The sequence below is a fragment of the Scyliorhinus torazame genome, chromosome 13 (genome assembly GCF_047496885.1).
Source record: "Scyliorhinus torazame isolate Kashiwa2021f chromosome 13, sScyTor2.1, whole genome shotgun sequence".
NCBI lineage: Eukaryota > Metazoa > Chordata > Chondrichthyes > Carcharhiniformes > Scyliorhinidae > Scyliorhinus > Scyliorhinus torazame.
This window is the reverse complement of record NC_092719.1, coordinates 116,351,331-116,376,960: the sequence shown is the minus strand read 5'-3', so window position 1 is coordinate 116,376,960 and position 25,630 is coordinate 116,351,331. Positions and strand designations below refer to the sequence as shown.

Genomic DNA, 25,630 nt, shown 5'->3' with positions numbered 1-25,630 from the left:
CCAGTAACCGAGACAGAGAAAGACTTTCCAATAGCGAACCGGGCCAGAGAGAGACACTTTCCAATCAGTAACCGGGACAGAGAGGCACTTTCCAAACCAGTAACCGGGACAGAGAAAGACTTTCCAATCAGTAACAGGGACAGAGAGACACTTTCTAATCCAGTAACTGGGACTGAGAGAGACACTTTCCACACCAGTAACCGGGATGGAGAGCGACACTTTCCAAACCAGTAACGGAGACAGAGAGCGACACTTTCCAGTCCAGTAACCGGGATCGAGAGAGACTCTGTCCAAACCAGTAACCGAGACAGAGAGCGACACTTTCCAGTCCAGTAACTGAGACAGAGAGCGACACTTTCCAAACCAGTAACCGGGATGGAGAGTGACACATTCCAAACCAGTAACTGGGACAGAGAGACACTTTCCAAACCAGTAACCGGGACAGAGACAGACACTTTCCAAACCAGTAACCGAGACAGAGAGCGACACTTTCCAGTCCAGTAACTGAGACAGAGAGCGACACTTTCCAAACCAGTAACCGGGATGGAGAGTGACACATTCCAAACCAGTAACTGGGACAGAGAGACACTTTCCAAACCAGTAACCGGGACAGAGACAGACACTTTCCAAACCAGTAACCGGGACAGGGAGAGAGACTTTCCAAACGAGTAACCGGGACAGAGAGAGATACTTTCCTATCCAGTAACCGGGACAGAGACAGCCACTTTCCAATCCAGTAAACGGGACAGAGAGAGACGCTTTCCAAACCAGTAACCGGGACAGAGACAGACACTTTCCAAACCAGTAACCGGGACAGAGACAGACACTTTCCAAACCAGTAAACGAGACAGAGAGAGACACTTTTCTATCCAGTAACCGGGACAGAGACAGCCACTTTCCAATCCAGTAACTGGGACAGAGAGAGACGCATTCCAAACCAGTAACCGGGACAGAGACAGACACTTTCCAAACTAGTAACTGGGACAGAGGGAGACTCTTTCCAAACCAGTAACCGGGATGGAGAGACACTTTCCAAACCAGCAACCGGGACACAGAGACACTTTGCAATCCAGTAACCGGGACGGAGAGCGACACTTTGCAATCCAGTAACCTGAACGGAGAGTGACACTTTCCAATCCAGTAACCGGGATGAAGAGCGACACTTTCCAAACCAGGAACCGGAACAGAGAGCGACACTTTCCTATCCAGTAACCGGGACAGAGCGAGACACTTTCCAAGCCAGTAACCGGGACAGAGACAGACACTTTCCAAACCAGGAACCGGGACAGAGAGAGACAATTTCCAAACCAGTAAGCAAGACAGAGAGCAACACTTTCCAAACCAGTAATCGGGACAGCGAGCAGCACTTTCCAAACCAGTAACTGGGACAGCGAGCAACACTTTCCAAACCAGTAACCGGGACAGCGAGCAGCACTTTCCAAGCCAGTAACCGGGATGGAGAGCGACACTTTCTAAACCAGGAACCGGGACAGAGAGACACTTTCCAAACCAGTAACCGGAACAGAGAGCGACACTTTCCTATCCAGTAACCGGGACAGAGCGAGACACTTTCCAAACCAGTAACCGGGACAGAGACAGACACTTTCCAAACCAGGAACCGGGACAGAGAGAGACAATTTCCAAACCAGTAAGCAAGACAGAGAGCAACACTTTCCAAACCAGTAACCAGGACAGCGAGCAGCACTTTCCAAACCAGTAACTGGGACAGCGATCAGCACTTTCCAAACCAGTAACCGGGACAGGGAGCAGAACTTTCCAAACGAGTAACCAGGATGGAGAGCGACACTTTCTCAACCAGGAACCGGGACAGAGAGACACTTTCCAAACCAGTAACCGGAACAGAGAGCGACACTTTCCTATCCAGTAACCGGGACAGAGCGAGACACCTTCCAAACCAGTAACCGGGACAGAGACAGACACTTTCCAAACCAGGAACCGGGACAGAGAGAGACAATTTCCAAACCAGTAAGCAAGACAGAGAGCAACACTTTCCAAACCAGTAACCAGGACAGCGAGCAGCACTTTCCAAACCAGTAACTGGGACAGTGATCAGCACTTTCCAAACCAGTAACCGGGACAGGGAGCAGAACTTTCCAAACGAGTAACCGGGACAGCGAGCAACACTTTCCAAACCTGTAACCGGGACAGCAAGCAACGCTTTCCAAACCAGTAACCGGGACAGCGAGCAGCATTTTCCAAACCAGTAACCGGGACAGGGAGCAGAACTTTCCAAACAAGTAACCGGGACAGCGAGCAACACATTCCAAACCAGTAACCGGGACAGCGAGCAGCACTTTCCTAACCAATAACAGGGACAGCGAGCAGCACTTTCCAAACCAATAACAGGGACAGCAAGCAGCACATTCCAAACCAGTAACCGGGGCAGCGAGCAGCACTTTCCAAACGAGTAACCGGGACAGCGAGCAACGCTTTCCAAACCAGTAACCGGGACAGCTAGCAACACTTTCCAAACCAGTAACCGGGACAGCGAGCAGCACTTTCCAAGCCAGTAACCGGCACAGTGAGCAGCACTTTGCAAACCAGTAACCGGGACAGGGAGCAGAACTTTCCAAACCAGGAACCGGGACAGAGAGAGACAATTTCCAAACCAGTAAGCAGGACAGAGAGCAACACTTTCCAAACCAGTAACCAGGACAGCGAGCAGCACTTTCCAAACCAGTAACTGGGACAGTGATCAGCACTTTCCAAACCAGTAACCGGGACAGGGAGCAGAACTTTCCAAACGAGTAACCGGGACAGCGAGCAATACTTTCCAAACCTGTAACCGGGACAGCAAGCAACGCTTTCCAAACCAGTAACCGGGACAGCGAGCAGCACTTTCCAAACCAGTAACCGGGACAGGGAGCAGAACTTTCCAAACAAGTAACGGGGACAGCGAGCAACACATTCCAAACCAGTAACCGGGACAGCGAGCAGCACTTTCCAAACCAATAACAGGGACAGCAAGCAGCACATTCCAAACCAGTAACCGGGGCAGCGAGCAGCACTTTCCAAACGAGTAACCGGGACAGCGAGCAACGCTTTCCAAACCAGTAACCGGGACAGCAAGCAACACTTTCCAAACCAGTAACCGGGACAGCGAGCTGCACTTTCCAAGCCAGTAACCGGCACAGTGAGCAGCACTTTCCAAGCCAGTAACCGGCACAGTGAGCAGCACTTTCCAAGCCAGTCACCGGCACAGCGAGCAGAACTTTCCAAACCAGTAACGGGGACAGCGAGCAGCACTTTCCAAACCAGTAACCGGGACAGCGAGCAGCACTTTCCAAATGAGTAACATGGAGAGCGAGCAGCACTTTCCAAACCAGTAACCGGGTCAGCGAGCAACACTTTCCAAACCAGTAACCGGGACAGCGAGCAGCACTTTCCAAACCAGTAACTGGGACAGCGATCAGCACTTTCCAAACCAGTAACCGGGACAGGGAGCAGAACTTTCCAAACGAGTAACCGGGATGGAGAGCGACACTTTCTCAACCAGGAACCGGGACAGAGAGACACTTTACAAACCAGTAACCGGAACAGAGAGCGACACTTTCCTATCCAGTAACCGGGACAGAGCGAGACACCTTCCAAACCAGTAACCGGGACAGAGACAGACACTTTCCAAACCAGGAACCGGGACAGAGAGAGACAATTTCCAAACCAGTAAGCAGGACAGAGAGCAACACTTTCCAAACCAGTAACCAGGACAGCGAGCAGCACTTTCCAAACCAGTAACTGGGACAGTGATCAGCACTTTCCAAACCAGTAACCGGGACAGGGAGCAGAACTTTCCAAACGAGTAACCGGGACAGCGAGCAACACTTTCCAAACCTGTAACCGGGACAGCAAGCAACGCTTTCCAAACCAGTAACCGGGACAGCGAGCAGCACTTTCCAAACCAGTAACCGGGACAGCGAGCAGCACTTTCCAAACCAGTAACCGGGACAGCGAGCAGCACTTTCCAAACCAGTAACCGGGATGGAGAGCGACACTTTCCAAACCAGGAACCGGAACAGAGAGCGACACTTTCCTATCCAGTAACCGGGACAGAGCGAGACACTTTCCAAGCCAGTAACCGGGACAGAGACAGACACTTTCCAAACCAGGAACCGGGACAGAGAGAGACAATTTCCAAACCAGTAAGCAAGACAGAGAGCAACACTTTCCAAACCAGTAATCGGGACAGCGAGCAGCACTTTCCAAACCAGTAACTGGGACAGCGAGCAACACTTTCCAAACCAGTAACCGGGACAGCGAGCAGCACTTTCCAAGCCAGTAACCGGGATGGAGAGCGACACTTTCTAAACCAGGAACCGGGACAGAGAGACACTTTCCAAACCAGTAACCGGAACAGAGAGCGACACTTTCCTATCCAGTAACCGGGACAGAGCGAGACACTTTCCAAACCAGTAACCGGGACAGAGACAGACACTTTCCAAACCAGGAACCGGGACAGAGAGAGACAATTTCCAAACCAGTAAGCAAGACAGAGAGCAACACTTTCCAAACCAGTAACCAGGACAGCGAGCAGCACTTTCCAAACCAGTAACTGGGACAGCGATCAGCACTTTCCAAACCAGTAACCGGGACAGGGAGCAGAACTTTCCAAACGAGTAACCGGGATGGAGAGCGACACTTTCTCAACCAGGAACCGGGACAGAGAGACACTTTCCAAACCAGTAACCGGAACAGAGAGCGACACTTTCCTATCCAGTAACCGGGACAGAGCGAGACACCTTCCAAACCAGTAACCGGGACAGAGACAGACACTTTCCAAACCAGGAACCGGGACAGAGAGAGACAATTTCCAAACCAGTAAGCAAGACAGAGAGCAACACTTTCCAAACCAGTAACCAGGACAGTGAGCAGCACTTTCCAAACCAGTAACTGGGACAGTGATCAGCACTTTCCAAACCAGTAACCGGGACAGGGAGCAGAACTTTCCAAACGAGTAACCGGGACAGCGAGCAACACTTTCCAAACCTGTAACCGGGACAGCAAGCAACGCTTTCCAAACCAGTAACCGGGACAGCGAGCAGCATTTTCCAAACCAGTAACCGGGACAGGGAGCAGAACTTTCCAAACCAGTAACCGGGACAGCGAGCAGCACTTTCCTAACCAATAACAGGGACAGCGAGCAACACTTTCCAAACCTGTAACCGGGACAGCAAGCAACGCTTTCCAAACCAGTAACCGGGACAGCGAGCAGCATTTTCCAAACCAGTAACCGGGACAGGGAGCAGAACTTTCCAAACAAGTAACCGGGACAGCGAGCAACACATTCCAAACCAGTAACCGGGACAGCGAGCAGCACTTTCCTAACCAATAACAGGGACAGCGAGCAGCACTTTCCAAACCAATAACAGGGACAGCAAGCAGCACATTCCAAACCAGTAACCGGGGCAGCGAGCAGCACTTTCCAAACGAGTAACCGGGACAGCGAGCAACGCTTTCCAAACCAGTAACCGGGACAGCTAGCAACACTTTCCAAACCAGTAACCGGGACAGCGAGCAGCACTTTCCAAGCCAGTAACCGGCACAGTGAGCAGCACTTTCCAAACCAGTAACCGGGACAGGGAGCAGAACTTTCCAAACCAGGAACCGGGACAGAGAGAGACAATTTCCAAACCAGTAAGCAGGACAGAGAGCAACACTTTCCAAACCAGTAAACAGGACAGCGAGCAGCACTTTCCAAACCAGTAACTGGGACAGTGATCAGCACTTTCCAAACCAGTAACCGGGACAGGGAGCAGAACTTTCCAAACGAGTAACCGGGACAGCGAGCAACACTTTCCAAACCTGTAACCGGGACAGCAAGCAACGCTTTCCAAACCAGTAACCGGGACAGCGAGCAGCACTTTCCAAACCAGTAACCGGGACAGGGAGCAGAACTTTCCAAACAAGTAACCGGGACAGCGAGCAACACATTCCAAACCAGTAACCGGGACAGCGAGCAGCACTTTCCAAACCAATAACAGGGACAGCAAGCAGCACATTCCAAACCAGTAACCGGGGCAGCGAGCAGCACTTTCCAAACGAGTAACCGGGACAGCGAGCAACGCTTTCCAAACCAGTAACCGGGACAGCAAGCAACACTTTCCAAACCAGTAACCGGGACAGCGAGCAGCAATTTCCAAGCCAGTAACCGGCACAGTGAGCAGCACTTTCCAAGCCAGTAACTGGCACAGCGAGCAGAACTTTCCAAACCAGTAACGGGGACAGCGAGCAGCACTTTCCAAACCAGTAACCGGGACAGCGAGCAGCACTTTCCAAATGAGTAACCGGGTCAGCGAGCAGCAATTTCCAAACCAGTAACCAGGACAGCGAGCAACACTTTCCAAACCAGTAACCGGGACAGCGAGCAACACTTTCCAAACCAGTAACCGGGACAGCGAGCAACACTTTCCAAACCAGTAACCGGGACAGCGAGCAGCACTTTCCAAGCCAGTAACAGGGACAGCGAGCAGCACTTTCCAAACCACTAACCGAGACAGCGAGCAACACTTTCCAAATCAGTAACCGGGACAGCGAGCAACACTTTCCAAACCATTAACCGGGACAGCGAGCAGCACTTTCCAAAACAGTAACCGGGACAGCAATCAGCACTTTCCAAACCAGTAACCAGGACAGCGAGCAACACTTTCCAAACCAGTAACCGGGACAGCGAGCAGCACTTTCCAAACCAGTAACCGGGACAGCGAGCAGCACTTTCCAAACCAGTAACCGGGACTGTGAGCAGCACTTTCCAAACAACTAACCGGGACAGCGAGCAACACATTCCAAACCAGTAACCGGGACAGGGAGCAGCACTTTCCAAACCACTAACCGGGAAAGCGAGCAACACTTTCCAAACCACTAACCGGGACAGCGAGCAACACTTTCCAAACCAATAACCGGGACAGCGAGCAACACTTTCCAAACCAATAACCGGGACAGCGAGCAGCACTTTCCAAGCCAGTAACCGGGACAGCGAGCAGCACTTTCCAAACCACTAACCGGGGCAGCGAGCAGCACTTTCCAAACCAATAACTGGGACAGCGAGCAGCACTTTCCAAGACAGTAACCGGGACAGCGAGTAACACTTTCCAAACCAGTAACCGGGACAGCGAACAACAATTTCCAAACCAGTAACCGGGACAGCAAGCAACACTTTCCAAACCAGTAACCGGGACAGCGAGCAGCACTTTCCAAGACAGTAACAGGGACAGCGAGCAGCACTTTCCAAACCACTAACCAGGAAAGCGAGCAACACTTTCCAAACCAGTAACCGGGACAGCGAGCAAGAGTTTACAAATCAGTAACCGGGACAGCGAGCAGCACTTTCCAAACCAATAACCAGGACAGCGAGCAGCACTTTCGAAACCAGTAACCGGGACAGCGAGCAGCACTTTCCAAACCAATAATCGGGACAGCGAGCAAGAGTTTCGAAATCAGTAACCGGGACAGCAAGCAGCACTTTCCAAACCAGTACCCGGGACAGCGAGCAATACTTTCCAAACCATTAACCGGGGCAGCGAGCAGCACTTTCCAAACCAGTTGCCGGGACAGCAATCGGCACTTTCCAAACCCGTAACCAGGACAGCGAGCAACACTTTCCAAACCAGTAACCGGGACATCGGGCAACAATTTCCAAACCAGTAACCGGGACAGCGAGCAGCACTTTCCAAACAAGTAACCGGGACAGTGAGCAGCAATTTCCAAACCAGTAACCAGGACAGCGAGCAACACTTTCCAAACCAGTAACCGGGACAGCGAGCAACACATTCCAAACCAGTAACCGGGACAGCGAGCAGCACTTTCCAAACCAATAACTGGGACAGCGAGCAGCACTTTCCAAGACAGTAACTGGGACAGCGAGCAACACTTTCCAAACCACTAGCCAGGACAGCGAGCAACACTTTCCAAACCAATAACCGGGACAGCGAGCAGCACTTTCCAAGACAGTAACCGGGACAGCTAGCAACACTTTCCAAACCAGTAACCGGGACAGCGAGCAACACTTTCCAAACCAATAACCGGGACAGCGAGCAGCACTTTCCAAGCCAGTAACCGGGACAGCGAGCAGCACTTTCCAAACCACTAACCGGGACAGCGAGCAACACTTTCCAAACCAATAACTGGGACAGCGAGCAGCACTTTCCAAGACAGTAACCGGGACAGAGAGTAACACTTTCCAAACCAGTAACCGGGACAGCGAGCAACAATGTCCAAACCAGTAACCGGGACAGCGAGCAGCACTTTCCAAACCAGTAACTGGGACAGTGATCAGCACTTTCCAAACCAGTAACCGGGACAGGGAGCAGAACTTTCCAAACCAGTAACCGGGACAGCGAGATCCACTCTGTCTATGCCCCTCATAATTTTGTATACCTCTATCAGGTCTCCCCTCAACCTCCTTCGTTCCAGTGAGAACAAACCGAGTTTATTCAATCGCTCCTCATAGCTAATGCCCTCCATACCAGGCAACATTCTGGTAAATCTCTTCTGCACCCTCTCTAAAGCCTCCACATCCTTCTGGTATTGTGACGACCAGAATTGAACACTATACTCCAAGTGTGGCCTAACTAAGGTTCTATACAGCTGCAACATGACTTGCCAATTCTTATACTCAATGCCCCGGCCAATGAAGGCAAGCCTGCCGTATGCCTTCTTGACTACCTTCTCCACCTGTGTTGCCCCTTTCAATGACCTGTGGACCTGTACTCCTAGATCTCTTTGACTTTCAATACTCTTGAGGGTTCTACCATTCACTGTATATTCCCTACCTGCATTAGACCTTCCAAAATGCATTACCTCACATTTGTCCGGATTAAACTCCATCTGCCATCTCTCCGCCCAAGTCTCCAGGCAATCTAAATCCTGCTTGTATCCTCCGACAGTCCTCATCGCTATCCGCAATTCCACCAACCTTTGTGTCGTCTGCAAACTTACTAATCAGACCAGTTACATTTTCCTCCAAATCATTTATATATACTACAAACAGCAAAGGTCCCAGCACTGATCCCTGTGGAACACCACTGGTCACAGCCCTCCAATTAGAAAAGCATCCCTCCATTGCTACTCTCTGCCTTCTATGGCCTAGCCAGTTCTGTATCCACCTTGCCAGCTCACCCCTGATCCCGTGTGACTTCACCTTTTGTACTAGTCTACCATGAGGGACCTTGTCAAAGGCCTTACTGAAGTCCATATAGACAACATCTACTGCCCTACCTGCATCAATCATCTTAGTGACCTCCTCGAAAAATTCTATCAAGTTAGTGAGACACGACCTCCCCTTCACAAAACCGTGCTGCCTCTCACTAATACGTCCATTTGCTTCCAAATGGGAGTAGATCCTGTCTCGAAGAATTCTCTCCAGTAATTTCCCTACCACTGAAGTAAGGCTCACCGGCCTGTAGTTCCCGGGATTATCCTTGCTACCCTTCTTAAACAGAGGAACAACATTGGCTATTCTCCAGTCCTCTGGGAGATCCCCTGAAGACAGCGAGGATCCAAAGATTTCTGTCAAGGCCTCAGCAATTTCCTCTCCAGCCTCCTTCAGTATTCTGGGGTAGATCCCATCAGGCCCTGGGGACTTACCTACCTTAATATTTTTTAAGACACCCAACACCTCGTCTTTTTGGATCACAATGTGACCCAGGCTATCTACACCCCCTTCTCCAGACTCAACATCTACCAATTCCTTCTCTTTGGTGAATACTGATGCAAAGTCTTCATTTAGTACCTCGCCCATTTCCTCTGACTCCACACATAGATTCCCTTGCCTATCCTTCAGTGGGCCAACCCTTTCCCTGGCTACCCTCTTGCTTTTTATGTACGTGTAAAAAGCCTTGGGATTTTCCTTAACCCTATTTGCCAATGACTTTTCGTGACCCCTTCTAGCCCTCCTGACTCCTTGCTTAAGTTCCTTCCTACTTTCCTTATATTCCACGCAGGCTTCGTCTGTTCCCAGCCTTTTAGCCCTGACAAATGCCTCCTTTTTCTTTTTGACGAGGCCTACAATATCACTCGTCATCCAAGGTTCCCGAAATTGCCGTATTTATCTTTCTTCCTCACAGGAACATGCCGGTCCTGTATTCCTTTCAACTGCCACTTGAAAGCCTCCCACATGTCAGATGTTGATTTGCCCTCAAACATCCGCCCCCAATCTATGTTCTTCAGTTCCCGCCTAATATTGTTATAATTAGCCTTCCCCCAATTTAGCACATTCATCCTCGGACCACTCTTATCCTTGTCCACCAGTACTTTAAAACTTACTGAATTGTGGTCACTGTTACCGAAATGCTCCCCTACTGAAACATCTACCACCTGGCCGGGCTCATTCCCCAATACCAGGTCCAGTACCGCCCCTTCCCTAGTTGGACTGTCTACATATTGTTTTAAGAAGCCCTCCTGGATGCTCCTTACAAACTCCGCCCCGTCTAAGCCCCTGGCACTAAGTGAGTCCCAGTCAATATTGGGGAAGTTGAAGTCTCCCATCACCACAACCCTGTTGTTTTTACTCTTTTCCAAAATCTGTCTACCTATCTGCTCCTCTACCGCTGGCTGTTGGGAGGCCTGTAGTATACCCCCAACATTGTGACTGCACCCTTCTTATTCCTGATCTCTACCCATATAGCCTCACTGCCCTCTGAGGTGTCCTCTCGCAGTACAGTTGTGATATTCTCCCGAACAAGTAGCGCAACTCCGCCTCCCCTTTTACATCCCCCTCTATCCCGCCTGAAACATCTAAATCCTGGAACGTTTAGCTGCCAATCCTGCTCTTCCCTCAACCAGGTCTCTGTAATGGCAACAACATCATAGTTCCAAGTACTAATCCATGCTCTAAGTTCATCTGCCTTACCCGTAATGCTCCTTGCATTAAAACATATGCACTTCAGGCCACCAGACCCGCTGTTCAGCAGCTTCTCCCCGTCTGCTCTGCCTCAGAGCCACACTGTCCCTATTCCCTAGTTCTCCCTCAATGCTCTCACCTTCTGACCTATTGCTCCCGTGCCCACCCCCCTGCCATACTAGTTTAAACCCTCCCGTGTGACACTAGCAAACCTCGCGGCCAGGATATTTATGCCTCTCCGGTTTAGATGCAACCCGTCCTTCTTATATAGGTCACACCTGCCCCGGAAGAGCTCCCAGTGGTCCAGATAATGGAAACCCTCCCTCCTACACCAGCTGTTTAGCCACGTGTTTATCTGCTCTATCTTCCTATTTCTAGCCTCACTGGCACGTGGCACAGGGAGTAATCCCGAGATTACAACCCTCGAGGTCCTGTCTTTTAACTTTCTGCCTAGCTCCCTGAACTCCTGCTGCAGGACCTCATGCCCCTTCCTGCCTATGTCGTTAGTACCAATATGTACAACGACCTCTGCCTGTTTGCCCTCCCCCTTCAGGATTCCCTCTACCCGTTCGGAGACATCCTGGACCCTGGCACCAGGGAGGCAACATACCATCCTGGAGTCTCTTTCACATCCACAGAAGCGCCTATCTGTGCCCCTGACTATAGAGTCCCCTATTACGATTACTCTTCTGCGCTTTGACCCTCCCTTCTGAACATCAGAGCCAGCCGTGGTGCCACGCTCTGGCTGCTGCTGTTTTCCCCTGATAGGCTATCCCCCCCGACAGTATCCAAAGGGGTATATCTGTTCGAGAGGGGGACAACCACAGGGGATTCCTGCACTGACTGCCTGCCCTTTCTGGTGGTCACCCATTTCTCTGCCTGCACCTTGGGTGTGACCACATTCACATAACTGCGATCTATGACGCTTTCCGCCACCTGCATGCTCCTAAGTGCATCCAATTGCTGCTCCAACCGAACCATGCGGTCTGTGAGGAGCTCCAGCTGGGTGCACTTACTGCAGATGAAGCCATCCGGGACGCTGGAAGCCTCCCGGAGCTGCCACATCTCACAGTCAGAGCACAGCACCCCTCTAACTGACATTGCGTCAATTAATTAAAATTAAAATTTGTCTTTTTTTTAATAAAATATTTTCATAAAAATTTCAAAGTTACTGTCAACTATCTGTTTCCTAGCACTAGATTTCTAATAGAAATGCGATAGCTAACTATAATACTCTCCGATCTCTGGCTTAGATATCCCTCTAAATTATAATTAAGTTATTATGTTTAATTAGTTACCAAATACTCATTTTTTTAAAATTTAGGGTAGAATCCCAACCAGCCACTCAAAGGGACAGCGAGCAACATTTCCAAACCAGTAACCGGGACAGCGAGCAGCACTTTCCAATACAGTAACAGGGATGGCGAGCAGCACTTTCCAAACCACTAACCAGGACAGCGAGCAACACATTCCAAACCATTAACCGGGACAGCGAGCAGCACTTTCCAAACCAGTAACCGGGACAGCGAGCAGCACTTTCCAAACCAGTAACCAGGACAGCGAGCAACACTTTCCAAACCAGTAACCGGGACAGCGGGCAACAATTTCCAAACCAGTAACCGGGACAGGGAGCAGCACTTTCCAAACCAGTAACCGGGACAGTGAGCAGCACTTTCCAAATGAGTAACCGGGACAGCGAGCAGCACTTTCCAAATCAGTAACCGGGACAGCGAGAGGCACTTTCCAGACCAGTAACCGGGACAGCGAGCAGCAATTTCCAAACCAGTAACCAGGACAGCGAGCAACACATTCCAAACCAGTAACCGGGACAGCGAGCAACACTTTCCAAACCAATAACCGGGACAGCGAGCAGCACTTTCCAAACCAGTAACCGGGACAGCGAGCAACACTTTCCAAACCAGTAACCGGGACAGCGAGCAGCACTTTCCAAGCCAGTAACAGGGACAGCGATCAGCACTTTCCAAGCCAGTAACAGGGGCAGCGATCAGCACTTTCCAAACCACTAACCGGGACAGCGAGCAACACTTTCCAAACCAGTAACCGGGACAGCGAGCAGCACTTTCCAATAGGGTAACAGGGACGGCGAGCAGCACTTTCCAAACCACTAACCAGGACAGTGAGCAACACATTCCAAACCAGTAAACGGGACAGCAAGCAACACTTTCCAAATCAGTAACTGGGACAGCGAGCAGCACTTTCCAAACCAATAACCGGGACAGCGAGCAGCACTTTCCAAACCAGTTACCGGGACAGTGAGCAAGAGTTTCCAAATCAGTAACCGGGACAGCGAGCAGCACTTTCTAAACCAATAACCGGGTCAGCGCGCAGCACTTTCCAAACCAGTTAGCGGGACAGCGAGCAGCACTTTACAAACCAGTAACCGGGACAGCGAGCAACACTTTCCAAACCAGTAACCGGGACAGAAAGCAGCACTTTCCAAACCAGTAACCGGGACAGCGAGCAGCACTTTCCAAACCAGTAACCGGGACAGCCAGCAAGAGTTTCCAAATCAGTAACAGGGACAGCGATCAGCACTTTCCAAGCCAGTAACAGGGACAGCGATCAGCACTTACCAAACCACTAACCGGGACAGCGAGCAACACTTTCCAAACCAGTAACCGGGACAGCGAGCAGCACTTTCCAAACCAGTAACCGGGACAGCGAGCAGCACTTTCCAAACCACTAACCGGGACAACGAGCAACACTTTCCAAACCAGTTACCGGGACAGCGAGCAGCACTTTCCAAACCAGTAACCGGGACAGCGAGCAGCACTTTCCAAACCAGTAACCGGGACAGCGAGCAACCCATTCCAAACCAGTAACCGGGACAGCGAGCAGCAATTTCCAAACCAGTAACCAGGACAGCGAGCAACACTTTCCAAACCAGTAACCGGGACAGTGAGCAAGAGTTTCCAAATCAGTAACCGGGACAGCGAGCAGCACTTTCCAAGCCAGTAACAGTGACAGTAATCAGCACTTTCCAAACCACTAACCGGGACAGCGAGCAACACTTTCCAAACCAGTTACCGGGACAGCGAGCAGAACTGTACAAACCAGTAACCGGGACAGCGAGCAGCACTTTCCAAACCAGTAACCGGGACAACGAGCAACACTTTCCAAACCAGTAACCGGGACAGCGAGCAACATTTTCCAAACCAGTAACCGGGACAGCGAGCAGCACTTTCCAAACCAATAACCGGGACAGCGAGCAGCACTTTCCAAACCAGTAACCGGGACAGCGAGCAGCACTTTCCAAACCAGTAACCGGGACAGCGAGCAGCACTTTCCAAACCAGTAACCGGGACAGCGAGCAACACTTTCCAAACCAGTAACCGGGACAGCGAGCAGCACTTTCAAAACCAGTAACCGGGACAGCGAGCAGCTCTTTCCAAACCAGTAACCGGGACAGCGAGCAACACTTTCCAAACCAGTAACCGGGACAGCGAGTTAGAGTTTCCAAATCAGTAACCGGGACAGCGAGCAGCACTTTCCAAAGCAATAACCAGGTCAGCGAGCAGCACTTTCCAAACCATTAACCGGGACAGCGAGCAGCACTTTCCAAACCAGTAACCGGGACAGCAATCAGCACTTTCCAAACCAGTAACCAGGACAGCGAGCAGCACTTTCCAAATCAATAACCGGGACAGCGAGCAGCACTTTCCAAGCCAGTAACCGGGACAGCGAGCAGCACTTTCCAAACCACTAACCAGGAAATGCGAGCAACACTTTCCAAACCAGTAACCGGGACAGCGAGCAAGAGTTTCCAAATCAGTAACCGGGACACCGAGCAGCACTTTCCAAACCAATAACCAGGTCAGCGAGCAGCACTTTCCAAGCCAGTAAGCGGGACAGCGAGCAGCACTTTCCAAGCCAGTAACCGGGACAGCGAGCAGCTATTTCCAAACCAATAACCGGGACAGCGAGCAAGAGTTTCCAAATCAGTAACCGGGACAGCAAGCAGCACTTTCCAAACCAGTACCCGGGACAGCGAGCAACACTTTCCAAACCATTAACCGGGACAGCGAGCAGCACTTTCCAAACCAGTAACCGGGACAGCAATCAGCACTTTCCAAACCAGTAACCAGGACAGCGAGCAGCACTTTCCAAACCAATAACCGGGACAGCGAGCAGCACTTTCCAAGCCAGTAACCGGGACAGCGAGCAGCACTTTCCAAACCAGTAACCGGGACAGCGAGCAACACTTTCCAAACCAGTAACCGGGACAGCGAGCAACACTTTCCAAACCAGTAACCGGGACAGCGAGCAGCACTTTCCAAACCACTAACCGGGACAGCGAGCAACACTTTCCAAACCAATAACCGGGACAGCGAGCAGCACTTTCCAAGCCATTAACCGGGACAGCGAGCAGCACTTTCCAAACCACTAACCGGGACAGCGAGCATCACTTTCCAAACCAATAACCGGGACAGCGAGCAGCACTTTCCAAACCAATAACCGGGACAGCGAGCAGCACTTTCCAAGACAGTAATCGTGACGGCGAGCAACACTTTCCAAACCAGTAACCGGGACAGCGAGCAGCACTTTCCAAACCACTAACCGGGACAGCGAGCAACACTTTCCAAACCAATAACCGGGACAGCGAGCAGCACTTTCCAAGCCATTAACCGGGACAGCGAGCAGCACTTTCCAAACCACTAACCGGGACAGCGAGCAACACTTTCCAAACCAATAACCGGGACAGCGAGCAGCACTTTCCAAGACAGTAATCGTGACGGCGAGCAACACTTTCCAAACCACTAACCGGGACAGCGAGCAACACTTTCCAAACCAATAACCGGGACAGCAAACAGCACTTTCCAAACCACTAACCGGGACAGCGAGCAGCACTTTCCAAGCCAGTAACAGGGGCAGCGATCAGCACTTTCCAAACCACTAACCGGGACAGCGAGCAACACTTTCCAAACCAGTAACCGGGACAGCGAGCAGCACTTTCCAATAGGGTAACAGGGACGGAGAGCAGCACTTTCCAAACCACTAACCAGGACAGTGAGCAACACATTCCAAACCAGTAAACGGGACAGCAAGCAACACTTTCCAAATCAGTAACCGGGACAGCGAGCAGCACTTTCCAAACCAATAACCGGGACAGCGAGCAGCACTTTCCAAACCAGTTACCGGGACAGTGAGCAAGAGTTTCCAAATCAGTAACCGGGACAGCGAGCAGCACTTTCTAAACCAATAACCGGGTCAGCGCGCAGCACTTTCCAAACCAGTTACCGGGACAGCGAGCAGCACTTTCCAAACCAGTAACCGGGACAGCGAGCAACACTTTCCAAACCAGTAACCGGGACAGCGAGCAGCACTTTCCAAACCAATAACCGGGACAGCCAGCAAGAGTTTCCAAATCAGTAACAAGGACAGCGATCAGCACTTTCCAAGCCAGTAACAGGGACAGCGATCAGCACTTTCCAAACCACTAACCGGGACAGCGAGCAACACTTTCCAAACCAGTAACCGGGACAGCGAGCAGCACTTTCCAAACCAGTAACCGGGACAGCGAGCAGCACTTTCCAAACCACTAACCGGGACAACGAGCAACACTTTCCAAACCAGTTACCGGGACAGCGAGCAGCACTTTCCAAAGCAATAACCAGGTCAGCGAGCAGCACTTTCCAAACCATTAACCGGGACAGCGAGCAGCACTTTCCAAACCAGTAACCGGGACAGCAATCAGCACTTTCCAAACCAGTAACCAGGACAGCGAGCAGCACTTTCCAAATCAATAACCGGGACAGCGAGCAGCACTTTCCAAGCCAGTAACCGGGACAGCGAGCAGCACTTTCCAAACCACTAACCAGGAAATGCGAGCAACACTTTCCAAACCAGTAACCGGGACAGCGAGCAAGAGTTTCCAAATCAGTAACCGGGACACCGAGCAGCACTTTCCAAACCAATAACCAGGTCAGCGAGCAGCACTTTCCAAGCCAGTAAGCGGGACAGCGAGCAGCACTTTCCAAGCCAGTAACCGGGACAGCGAGCAGCTATTTCCAAACCAATAACCGGGACAGCGAGCAAGAGTTTCCAAATCAGTAACCGGGACAGCAAGCAGCACTTTCCAAACCAGTACCCGGGACAGCGAGCAACACTTTCCAAACCATTAACCGGGACAGCGAGCAGCACTTTCCAAACCAGTAACCGGGACAGCAATCAGCACTTTCCAAACCAGTAACCAGGACAGCGAGCAGCACTTTCCAAACCAATAACCGGGACAGCGAGCAGCACTTTCCAAGCCAGTAACCGGGACAGCGAGCAGCACTTTCCAAACCAGTAACCGGGACAGCGAGCAACACTTTCCAAACCAGTAACCGGGACAGCGAGCAACACTTTCCAAACCAGTAACCGGGACAGCGAGCAGCACTTTCCAAACCACTAACCGGGACAGCGAGCAACACTTTCCAAACCAATAACCGGGACAGCGAGCAGCACTTTCCAAGCCATTAACCGGGACAGCGAGCAGCACTTTCCAAACCACTAACCGGGACAGCGAGCATCACTTTCCAAACCAATAACCGGGACAGCGAGCAGCACTTTCCAAACCAATAACCGGGACAGCGAGCAGCACTTTCCAAGACAGTAATCGTGACGGCGAGCAACACTTTCCAAACCAGTAACCGGGACAGCGAGCAGCACTTTCCAAACCACTAACCGGGACAGCGAGCAACACTTTCCAAACCAATAACCGGGACAGCGAGCAGCACTTTCCAAGCCATTAACCGGGACAGCGAGCAGCACTTTCCAAACCACTAACCGGGACAGCGAGCAACACTTTCCAAACCAATAACCGGGACAGCGAGCAGCACTTTCCAAGACAGTAATCGTGACGGCGAGCAACACTTTCCAAACCACTAACCGGGACAGCGAGCAACACTTTCCAAACCAATAACCGGGACAGCAAACAGCACTTTCCAAACCACTAACCGGGACAGCGAGCAGCACTTTCCAAGCCAGTAACAGGGGCAGCGATCAGCACTTTCCAAACCACTAACCGGGACAGCGAGCAACACTTTCCAAACCAGTAACCGGGACAGCGAGCAGCACTTTCCAATAGGGTAACAGGGACGGAGAGCAGCACTTTCCAAACCACTAACCAGGACAGTGAGCAACACATTCCAAACCAGTAAACGGGACAGCAAGCAACACTTTCCAAATCAGTAACCGGGACAGCGAGCAGCACTTTCCAAACCAATAACCGGGACAGCGAGCAGCACTTTCCAAACCAGTTACCGGGACAGTGAGCAAGAGTTTCCAAATCAGTAACCGGGACAGCGAGCAGCACTTTCTAAACCAATAACCGGGTCAGCGCGCAGCACTTTCCAAACCAGTTACCGGGACAGCGAGCAGCACTTTCCAAACCAGTAACCGGGACAGCGAGCAACACTTTCCAAACCAGTAACCGGGACAGCGAGCAGCACTTTCCAAACCAATAACCGGGACAGCCAGCAAGAGTTTCCAAATCAGTAACAAGGACAGCGATCAGCACTTTCCAAGCCAGTAACAGGGACAGCGATCAGCACTTTCCAAACCACTAACCGGGACAGCGAGCAACACTTTCCAAACCAGTAACCGGGACAGCGAGCAGCACTTTCCAAACCAGTAACCGGGACAGCGAGCAGCACTTTCCAAACCACTAACCGGGACAACGAGCAACACTTTCCAAACCAGTTACCGGGACAGCGAGCAGCACTTTCCAAACCAGTAACCGGGACAGCGAGCAGCACTTTCCAAACCAGTAACCGGGACAGCGAGCAACCCATTCCAAACCAGTAACCGGGACAGCGAGCAAGAGTTTCCAAATCAGTAACCGGGACAGCGAGCAGCAATTTCCAAACCAGTAACCAGGACAGCGAGCAACACTTTCCAAACCAGTAACCGGGACAGTGAGCAAGAGTTTCCAAATCAGTAACCGGGACAGCGAGCAGCACTTTCCAAGCCAGTAACAGTGACAGTAATCAGCACTTTCCAAACCACTAACCGGGACAGCGAGCAACACTTTCCAAACCAGTTACCGGGACAGCGAGCAGAACTGTACAAACCAGTAACCGGGACAGCGAGCAGCACTTTCCAAACCAGTAACCGGGACAACGAGCAACACTTTCCAAACCAGTAACCGGGACAGCGAGCAACATTTTCCAAACCAGTAACCGGGACAGCGAGCAGCACTTTCCAAACCAATAACCGGGACAGCGAGCAGCACTTTCCAAGCCAGTAACCGGGACAGCGAGCAGCACTTTCCAAACCAGTAACCGGGACAGCGAGCAGCACTTTCCAAGCCAGTAACCGGGACAGCGAGCAGCACTTTCCAAACCAGTAACCGGGACAGCGAGCAGTACTTTCAAAACCAGTAACCGGGACAGCGAGCAGCTCTTTCCAAACCAGTAACCGGGACAGCGAGCAACACTTTCCAAACCAGTAACCGGGACAGCGAGCAAGAGTTTCCAAATCAGTAACCGGGACACCGAGCAGCACTTTCCAAACCAATAACCAGGTCAGCGAGCAGCACTTTCCAAACCATTAACCGGGACAGCGAGCAGCACTTTCCAAACCAGTAACCGGGACAGCAATCAGCACTTTCCAAACCAGTAACCAGGACAGCGAGCAGCACTTTCCAAACCAATAACCGGGACAGCGAGCAGCACTTTCCAAGCCAGTAACCGGGACAGCGAGCAGCACTTTCCAAACCAGTAACCGGGACAGCGAGCAGCTATTTCCAAACCAATAACCGGGACAGCGAGCAAGAGTTTCCAAATCAGTAACCGGGACAGCAAGCAGCACTTTCCAAACCAGTACCCGGGACAGCGAGCAACACTTTCCAAACCATTAACCGGGACAGCGAGCAGCACTTTCCAAACCAGTAACCGGGACAGCAATCAGCACTTTCCAAACCAGTAACCAGGACAGCGAGCAGCACTTTCCGAACCAATAACCGGGACAGCGAGCAACACTTTCCAAACCAGTAACCGGGACAGCGAGCAGCACTTTCCAAACCAGTAACCGGGACAGCAATCAGCACTTTCCAAACCAGTAACCAGGACAGCGAGCAGCACTTTCCAAGCCAGTAACCGGGACAGCGAGCAGCACTTTCCAAACCAGTAACCGGGACAGCGAGCAACACTTTCCAAACCAGTAACCGGGACAGCGAGCAACACTTTCCAAACCAGTAACCGGGACAGCGAGCAGCACTTTCCAAACCACTAACCGGGACAGCGAGCAACACTTTCCAAACCAGTAACCGGGACAGCGAGCAACACTTTCCAAACCACTAACCGGGACAGCGAGTAACACTTTCCAAACCAATAACCGGGACAGCGAGCAGCACTTTCCAAGCCATTAACCGGGACAGCGAGCAGCACTTTCCAAACCACTAACCGGGACAGCGAGCAACACTTTCCAAACCAATAACCGGGACAGCGAGCAGCACTTTCCAAGACAGTAATCGTGACGGCGAGCAACACTTTCCAAACCACTAACCGGGACAGCGAGCAACACTTTCCAAACCAATAACCGGGACAGCAAACAGCACTTTCCAAACCACTAACCGGGACAGCGAGCAGCACTTTCCAAACCAGTAACCGGGACAGCGAGCAACATTTTCCAAACCATAACCGGGACAGCGAGCAGCACTTTCCAATCCAGTAACAGGGACAGCGATCAGCACTTTCCAAGCCAGTAACAGGGACAGCGATCAGCACTTTCCAAACCACTAACCGGGACAGCGAGCAACACTTTCCAAACCAGTAACCGGGACAGCGAGCAGCACTTTCCAATACAGTAACAGGGACGGCGAGCAGCACTTTCCAAACCACTAACCAGGACAGTGAGCAACACATTCCAAACCAGTAACCGGGACAGCAAGCAACACTTTCCAAATCAGTAACCGCGACAGCGAGCAGCACTTTCCAAACCAATAACTGGGACAGCGAGCAGCACTTTCCAAACCAGTTACCGGGACAGTGAGCAAGAGTTTCCAAATCAGTAACCGGGACAGCGAGCAGCACTTTCTAAACCAATAACCGGGACAGCGAGCAGCACTTTCCAAGACAGTAACAGGGACAGCGAGCAGCATTTTCCAAACCACTAACCAGGAAAGCGAGCAACACTTTCCAAACCAGTAACCGGGACAGCGAGCAAGAGTTTCCAAATCAGTAACCGGGACAGCGAGCAGCCCTTTCCAAACCAATAACCAGGACAGCGAGCAGCAATTTCCAAACCAGTAACCGGGACAGCGAGCAGCGCTTTCCAAACCAATAACCGGGACAGCGAGCAAGAGTTTCCAAATCAGTAACCGGGACAACAAGCAGCACTTTCCAAACCAGTACCCGGGACAGCGAGCAACACTTTCGAAACCATTAACCGGGACAGCGAGCAGCACTTTCCAAACTAGTAACCGGGACAGCGAGCAACACTTTCCAAACCAGTAACCGGGACAGCGGGCAACAATTTCCAAACCAGTAACCGAGACAGGGAGCAGCACTTTCCAAACCAGTAACCGGGACAGCGAGCAGCACTTTCCAAACCAGTAACCAGGACAGCGAGCAACACTTTCCAAACCAGTAACCGGGACAGCGAGCAACACATTCCAAACCAGTAACCGGGACAGCGAGCAGCACTTTCCAAACCAGTAACCGGGACAGCGAGCAGCACTTTCCAAACAAGTTACAGGGACAGTGAGCAAGAGTTTCCAAATCAGTAACCGGGACAGCGAGCAGTACTTTCTAAACCAATAACCGGGACAGTGAGCAGCACTTTCCAAACCAGTTACCGGGACAGCGAGCAGCACTTTCCAAACCAGTAACCGGGACAGCGAGCAACACTTTCCAAACCAGTAACAGGGACAGCGAGCAAGAGTTTCCAAATCAGTAACCGGGACAACAAGCAGCACTTTCCAAACCAGTACCCGGGACAGCGAGCAACACTTTCGAAACCATTAACCGGGACAGCGAGCAGCACTTTCCAAACTAGTAACCGGGACAGCAATCAGCACTTTCCAAACCAGTAACCAGGACAGCGAGCAACACTTTCCAAACCAGTAACCGGGACAGCGGGCAACAATTTCCAAACCAGTAACCGAGACAGGGAGCAGCACTTTCCAAACCAGTAACCGGGACAGCGAGCAGCACTTTCCAAATCAGTAACCGGGACAGCGAGCAGCACTTTCCAAACCAGTAACCAGGACAGCGAGCAACACTTTCCAAACCAGTAACCGGGACAGCGAGCAACACATTCCAAACCAGTAACCGGGACAGCGAGCAGCACTTTCCAAACCAATAATCGGGACAGCGAGCAGCACTTTCCAAACCAGTAACCGGGACAGCGAGCAGCACTTTCCAAACAAGTTACAGGGACAGTGAGCAAGAGTTTCCAAATCAGTAACCGGGACAGCGAGCAGTACTTTCTAAACCAATAACCGGGACAGTGAGCAGCACTTTCCAAACCAGTAACCGGGACAGTGAGCAGCACTTTCCAAGCCAGTAACAGGGACAGCGAGCAACACTTTCCAAACCAGTAACAGGGACAGCGATCAGCACTTTCCAAACCACTAACCGGGACAGCGAGCAACACTTTCCAAACCAGTTACCGGGACAGCGAGCAGAACTTTACAAACCAGTAACCGGGACAGCGAGCAACATTTTCCAAACCAGTAACCGGGACAGCGAGCAGCACTTTCCAAACCAGTAACCGGGACAGCGAGCAGCACTTTCCAAACCAGTAACCGGGACAGCGAGCAGCACTTTCCAAACCAGTAACCGGGACAGCGAGCAACATTTTCCAAACCAGTAACCGGGACAGCGAGCAGCACTTTCCAAACCAGTAACCGGGACAGCGAGCAGCACTTTCCAAACCAGTAACCGGGACAGCGAGCAACACTTTCCAAACCAGTAACCGGGACAGCGAGCAGCACTTTCCAAACCAGTAACCGGGACAGCGAGCAGCACTTTCCAAACCAGTAACCAGGACAGCGAGCAGCACTTTACAAACCAGTAACAGGGACAGCGAGCAGCACTTTCCAAACCAGTAACCGGGACAGCGAGCAACACTTTCCAAACCAGTAACCGGGATAGCGAGCATCACTTTCCAAGCCATTAACAGGGACAGCGATCAGCTCTTTCGAAACCACTAACCGTGACAGCGAGCAACACTTTCCAAACCAGTAACCGGGACAGCGAGCAGCACTTTCCAAGACAGTAACAGGGACAGCGAGCAGCACTTTCCAAACCACTAACCGGGACATCGAGCAACACTTTCCAAACCAGTAACCGGGACAGCGAGCAAGAGTTTCCAAATCAGTAACCGGGACAGCGAGCAACACTTTCCAAATCAGTAACCGGGACAGCGAGCAGCACTTTCCAATCCAGTAACTGGATCGTCGAGGGGCAACATCAAGGGGTTAGTGTTAGGACTCCTGCTCTTGCTGATGACAATCTGGATTGGTGTACAGGGAACAAGTTCAAAATTTATGAACAATGCAAAAGCTGTTCATATTGTGACCTGTTAAGAGGATATTTCAAAGGCATTTCGACAGGTTGGTACAAAGGGTGGTAAACTGTAAGGTTACATTTAATGCACTGAGGCTTGAAGTCATTCTTTTGGTGGGAAGAACACAAAATAAAGTCAAGGGTAAAATACCAAAGGGGTGCAGAAGCCAAGGGTCCTGGGTCTCTATGAGCAAAGATTGCTGCTGGAGGCAAGACTGGTTGAGAGCAGTAAACAAAGCATTAGGCATCCTACGCTTTATTGATAGGGTCATGAGTACTAAAGCAAGCAAGTTATACAAGACTTGTACGCTGGTTCACCTCAGCTGGAGTATGTGTCCAATTCTTGTTGCTTTATTTCAGGCAGGATGTTCAGGCATTAAAGAGAGTTCAGAAAAAGAGAATGATTCCAAGGATGAAGGACTTCTGATGCATAGATTGACTGGAGACGTTTGAGGGGGGAGGGGCGGGGAGCACTTTCTCAGACCTCTCTGAAAACATTCAATACATGTTTGCAGCATGGGAAGATGCAATTTAGCCCACCGTATCATCCTCTCCTCCAAATATTTGTCCACTTTCCCTTAATGGAAGCAAATTCTGTGCTTCAATTGCTGGCTGGAGACGATCCCCGCCTGCCCCCCCCCCCCCCCAAAACATACTTTTTCCTAAAAGTTAATTCCAAAATATTTCAAATTGTACATTATGAAGAGTGCAATAATATTTAACTTTTCTCCATGGAGCAATATTGCACTCCTGAGGTGCTTCAGTTCATTTACTATATACATTCCATGACAAGCACACACTGGGGTTCTAGAAGGTTACCAGACCCTCAGTACAGTACGGCTGAAAGGCCTGCTTCGACAGAGGTCTTTCCCATTGTGCCTTTATGGCAACTGCCCTGAGCTTCATATATAATATCATTTTTTTGTGACAAGTAGGCTTACATTAACACTGTAATTAAGTTTCTGCGAAAATCCCCTAGTCAATGCATTCTTTTGCACCTGGACCTTGGGAGTGTTCCAACTCGGCTGTGGACAATTGCTTCTCCTGAAAGATCAGTAAGTTTTGGGCAGACCAAAGAGCGTTTTTTCACCGAGTTGATGATTCTCCAGCAGCAGCAGACGTTTGTCTAGGTGTGCATCCCTGGGAACTGCCCTCACAGCACAGGACGGTTCTGTTTTCTGCATTTCAAGTGGGGCAACGAGCACACACAGACTAGATGCCACCACCAAATCCAATGCATCTACACACATGATTCAGTGACAGTCACTGAACAGGAATGGGAAGCCCAGCTCTGGGTACTAAAGTCAATGAGAGAGTCCTGGCACAGAGCAGCATTGAACCTGGGACTGTCTTGTTCTAGAGCCTGGGTTTACACAAACATTCCCTCATACTCCTGGTCAGGTGGCAATCTTTACTCATGGCTTAGTCACCAAGGCAACCCCAGCAGCCAGAGACTAGCTGATAAATAATAGGCTGCTCCATTCATTAAAGCAGCACATTCAGTTGCAAGGCTCCAGTCCAACAGGCTGAGGCTTCTCTGGGGATATATCAGGGCCCACGGAACCTTACCCCGACCCTGCCGCCTCTCGCACCAGGCCCCTCACGCTGCGTTCACTCACCCGGGTCGCTCTCCAGCTCCAGCCAGCCTTTATTCATGTTCTCACCCGGCTCTCCATCACTCCCACAGCCCAGGCCCCACAACACAGTCGGAGCAGGCCGCAGAACGTCATCAGGCTGCGCCCGCGCCCGCGCAGTAGCCGGGTTTGTGCCCCTCTTGCCGCCACGTCTGTGCGGGGCGATCTCATTGCAATGAGGGCTGCTTCCCCTGTTGATCTGTGGTCAACTTCCCATCAATTTAGAGGGGCAGCCTGTCTCATTCTGGTTTAAGATTGCCAAACACCTAGTTGTGTGTCGCTTTTGGTGGGGTGAAAAATGGATTTGCAAGCTAAGTACCTTAGTGATAACAGCTCAGCGCTGAAGAAAGTAACAAAGTGCAGATGCTGGAAATCTGCATTAAAAATAAGAATCGATTTCCTGTATTTGCAGAGTCATATAAACAAAAAAGAATATCAGTGTCCACTCTTCCTCAATCCAATAGTTAATACACCGGGTAGGTTCATATACTCTGCCAAATAGTTTGTGCTACCTGCCAGGTTGCCAACCCTCCAGGATCTGGATCAATCTCCAGGACACTGCTGTGTGCAACTTTGGAGAAAAAATATCGGAGTTAAAAACATTTAATTTTTTTTTTGTTGTAATT

At 51.1% G+C, this 25,630-nt stretch overlaps 1 protein-coding gene across 3 annotated transcripts in view; it reads right to left on the bottom strand.

Annotated features, from left to right (window-relative positions):
* Positions 1–25,107, bottom strand: part of bap1 (BRCA1 associated deubiquitinase 1) — a 166,887-nt gene extending 141,780 nt beyond the window's left edge. Inside the window, exon 1 of one of the 3 annotated variants that reach the window (XM_072472086.1) lies at positions 24,990–25,107. In XM_072472086.1, coding sequence (XP_072328187.1) covers positions 24,990–25,026 — 37 coding nt within the window. In that variant the 5' untranslated portion in view covers positions 25,027–25,107. Of the gene's footprint in view, positions 1–24,311; positions 24,329–24,989 lie in introns of those variants that run through there. The other 2 variants (XM_072472087.1, XM_072472088.1) reach the window with 2 other exon arrangements.
* Between the last annotated feature and the right edge of the window lie 523 nt (positions 25,108–25,630).